Consider the following 4047-nt stretch of genomic DNA (forward strand, 5'->3'; position numbering starts at 1 on the left):
ATATATATATATATATATATATATATATATATATATATATATATATATACATGCATATATAAAATCAACAACGGTAGGAAATTAACACAAGCGTTGAAGTTGTTTAGGGCTGTACTCGTTAGAAAACAAACATCAGCTGATAAAAGTAGTTCAGTTCTTAATAATGATAATCCTTTCTGCTATAAGTACAAGGCCTCAAATTTTAGGGGAAGCTGATTACATAGACCCCAGTACTTTGCTGATACCCATCTTATCGAACCTGAAAGGACGAAATGCTAAGATGACCTCGGCAGAATTTGAACTCAGAACGTTAAGACGGACTAAACATTTTTACCCATGTGCTAACTATTCTGCTAGTTCACTGCCTCAATAATAATGATAATAATAATAATAATTGATAATAATTATGATAATGAGTTCATTGTACCATGCTCGGACACACAACTTGTTGGAAAAGGGTAAAAGAGGGGACAAAAAGGCAGTAACAAGTCAAGTAAAGCAGGGCAGCAACACCAGCTCAAAGGGCACATGTAATACACAAGAGAAAACATGAAAAGACTAGAAATGTGAACAGTAAAAGAACCATAAAGAGGAAAGGTTGTGGGGGGGGAGCATTTCAAGTGGAATGGTATTAAAAGGAGTTTGTTTTTTTTTTGTTGTTTTTTTTTTTGTTGCTGTCATTGCTTAACATAAAACAATTATTTTTATTTCCAAAGTATCAGATATAAAAATCTGAAGTATATTATTAATAGTTTTTCAATGAGATACGTCTGTCTTGAAGATTAACAATATAATACTTATTTTTGGTGAGAAAGTGCGCATGGAAATCAAAGTTTATAACATGAAATACCAGGCAAGTTCTGGAGTCGATGTAATCTACTTGCACGATACTTGTCTCAAAATTTTTGACCTTGCAACAACAACAATAATTATTATTATTATTATTATTATACTAAGGCAGCGAGCCGGGCGAACTGCTAAGTGGCATTTCGTCCATCGCTACATTCTACGTACAAATTCCATCATGGTCGACTTCACCTTTCACCCTTGTGTGGTCAACAAATAAGTACTGGAGGGGGGGGGGGGGCATAACTGACTTGAACCCTTCCCTAACATCGCTGGCCTTGTGTCAAATTTTGAAATTATTATTATAATTATTATTATTATTAAGGTAGCATGCTGGCAGAATCATTAAGGCTTAGCAGCATTTCATCCATCTTTACGTTCTGAGTTCAAATTCCACTATAGTCAACTTTGCTTTTCATCCTTTTGGGGGTCGTTAAAATAAGTACCAGTTGAGCACTGGGGTTGGTGTAATCAACTTAACCCCCTGCCCCAAAAATTTCAGGCCTTATTATTATAAAGCTGTTTATTTCAAGGGTTCAAGTGTAATCAAGATCTTTGCAGCATAATTTTATATAAGACCCTTTTGCGATGTTCCAAATACCAATTTCATTATGACATAGCTATTTTACTAAAGTTTTATCAAAATTCTTGACAGCATTCAAAATTACTTGAAACACTGTGTGCTTTACTAGAAATCCAGTCATGAAAGGGCTTAGACAAGTTATAGGTTTGTGTGTGACTGTGAGTAAATGAGTGTAGATATAAAAGGCTGGGCAAGTTAGTTGAACTTCTCATATAAGACTGTTGTTCTCACTGCAGTCATCCAATCTTTCGACTGTGGAGCATATTATTCCTCAGATTTAAAAGTTTAAAATGGGGCAGCATTTATAAGACAAATAATATATGGGGGGCAGCATATATTATATCATATTATAGTGACTGTATATAAATTTCCTTACAAACTAAAGCTCCTAATAGTCATACTGTTAAATAGGGTGTTGATGGAAATTTAACAGATTCAGTTGGCAAACTAATTATATAGACTTTTACTTTCCACAGCTTAATAAAGGACATGGTGGTTTATACAGGAGTCAAGAAGCTCGTTAAATCATATGAGCCAATGTAATCATTTTGCAGTAATTAGATATTAACAGCTGTTAGAGACTCAGATTTTTTAAGGATAACCCGATCCTTATACTGCTCATAATCTTTACTGTATCAACAAAATCCAAGCACTCTCTTAGAGTTTAAAAAATATTCCATGAATCACATTCAAAAAGGAGTGCATTTCGCATACTTAAGAATTTGAGGTTCCAGAGGTGGCACGTAAAAAGCACCCACTACACTCTTGGAGTGGTTGGCATTAGGAAGGGCATCCAGCTGTAGAAGCTCTGTTAGATCATACTGGAGTCTGGTGTAGCCATCTGGTTCGCAAGTCCCCAGTCAAATCGTCCAACCCATGCTAGGCATGGAAAGTGGACGTTAAATGATGATGATGATGATGAGAAATGACTAAATCTTCTGATTTCCATATATTTATGTACCAGTATCAGTTCCTTCTGTGTTCTTGAGCACAATAGGGTGCAAGCTAATGCCACTGACTTCAGCTGGCTGTAGTTTTTCTCTGCATCCACCCATGTAGTATTGGTCTCTCTTATGTCACTTATGAATGTTCTGCACCATGTAATTTTCAGCCTTCCTCTTTCTTTTTTCCTCCAGTTGTGTCCATTTGAAAGCTGTCTTTAGAATGGTGTTGTTCTGGTACATAGAGTATGTGACCTGCAGCTTTTAATTTTCATTCTGTGATGGATTTCACTAAGTGGTCTTGTGTTGGCAGGTTTCCACAATTAGGTCTACCAAACTTCACTCATGAGGCCTTAACACCAGAGCATGGTCGAAAGAAGATGTCCAAGATTCCACTCAATGGAATCTAACTTGGAGTCACCAGTCATTGCAAGACAAGCTTCTTATTTACCTTAGAGCCATGCCACCACAATTTTATATTGATACATTAAATAGAGTACACAATGATAACAAAATATTTCTACAATAGCTTTGTTGTCAGACAGATTCTACTCACATGTTTGAATGCTGTTGGTGGCACTTCTAGAGCCCCAGTCTCCTGAAGATATTCCTCCCACACAAAGTCTGGTTCCTCGTAAGTCTCTAGTAGACCATCTGGAGATATTAAAAAAAAAAAAAATCATTACAAAAATTAGTCAGACAAATAGATTACAATGAAATCTATATAAAATTATGGGTGAATTTCAAATGTATAAAATAAACTGCAATAGTTTATGTTGTTATTTAGGACCACCACCACTGATCGGACCTGATCAAATAGCCCTTGTGGTCAAAGGTGCCTTTTCTCAAGGACATAAGTGCACCAGGAATATATTATACAATGTGTCTTTTGCTAAGTAAGGTGTAAACAGAAGGAGATTTGGCTGCTATTTCTAGCAGGTTAAGCAACTAAGTAAAGATCTTTTGTTAGCTCAATAAAACACCTGCAATATACTGACGTCGAATGATTTAACTATACATCCTTATTACCTATCTTACAAAAATTATGGTGGCATTGTATCTAATAGCTGAACTGAAAATAATCCCCATCACAATCAACTCTTCTCTGCATACAGGACTTCCCACTTTCATGATTGCCTTAGTTCTCCCAAATGTTGGAAATAAGCACCAGATCTTTTGGGAATTCCTGGACTGGGCTGCGTGTTGTGTTCTTGAGCAAGACACTTTATTTCACATTGCTTCCATTCACTCAGCTGCAGAAATGAGGTGCGATATCACTGGTGGAAGGTGCATTAAGCCTTTACTTTTTCCTTGGAAAACATTTGTGGCGTGGAGAGGGGAAGCTGGTATGCATGGGTGACTGCTGGTCGTCCATAAACAACTTTACCTGGACTTGTGTCTTGGAAGGGAACTTTCTAGTGCAATCCCATGGTCATTCACGACTAAAGGGGGTTTTTATCCTTTTCAAACCAATATTCTATCAAAGAGAAGATAATTCTAGCAACTAACTAACCCTTTTGATACAAACCTGCTTGAAAACACTCCTTGTTTTATGATACAAAATTTCTTCTTTTAAAGGGGTCCTAGTTAAAACTGCCCATCAAAATTTCATGTATATTTATGTTCCAAACACCAACTTAATGAAGAAAAGTTATTTTACTAAATTTTTTTTATTAT

At 36.1% G+C, this 4047-nt stretch overlaps 1 protein-coding gene across 4 annotated transcripts in view; it reads right to left on the bottom strand.

Annotated features, from left to right (window-relative positions):
* LOC106875852 (scm-like with four MBT domains protein 1) overlaps positions 1 to 4047 on the bottom strand; it is a 75222-nt gene that overhangs the window by 32569 nt on the left and 38606 nt on the right. For all 4 annotated transcript variants that reach the window (XM_052973175.1, XM_052973177.1, XM_052973178.1 and 1 more), the window contains one exon: positions 2927 to 3024. In XM_052973175.1, the coding sequence (XP_052829135.1) occupies positions 2927 to 3024 (98 nt within the window). The remainder of the gene's footprint in view (positions 1 to 2926; positions 3025 to 4047) is intronic.

This window comes from Octopus bimaculoides, chromosome 15, assembly GCF_001194135.2.
Source record: "Octopus bimaculoides isolate UCB-OBI-ISO-001 chromosome 15, ASM119413v2, whole genome shotgun sequence".
Taxonomy (NCBI): domain Eukaryota; kingdom Metazoa; phylum Mollusca; class Cephalopoda; order Octopoda; family Octopodidae; genus Octopus; species Octopus bimaculoides.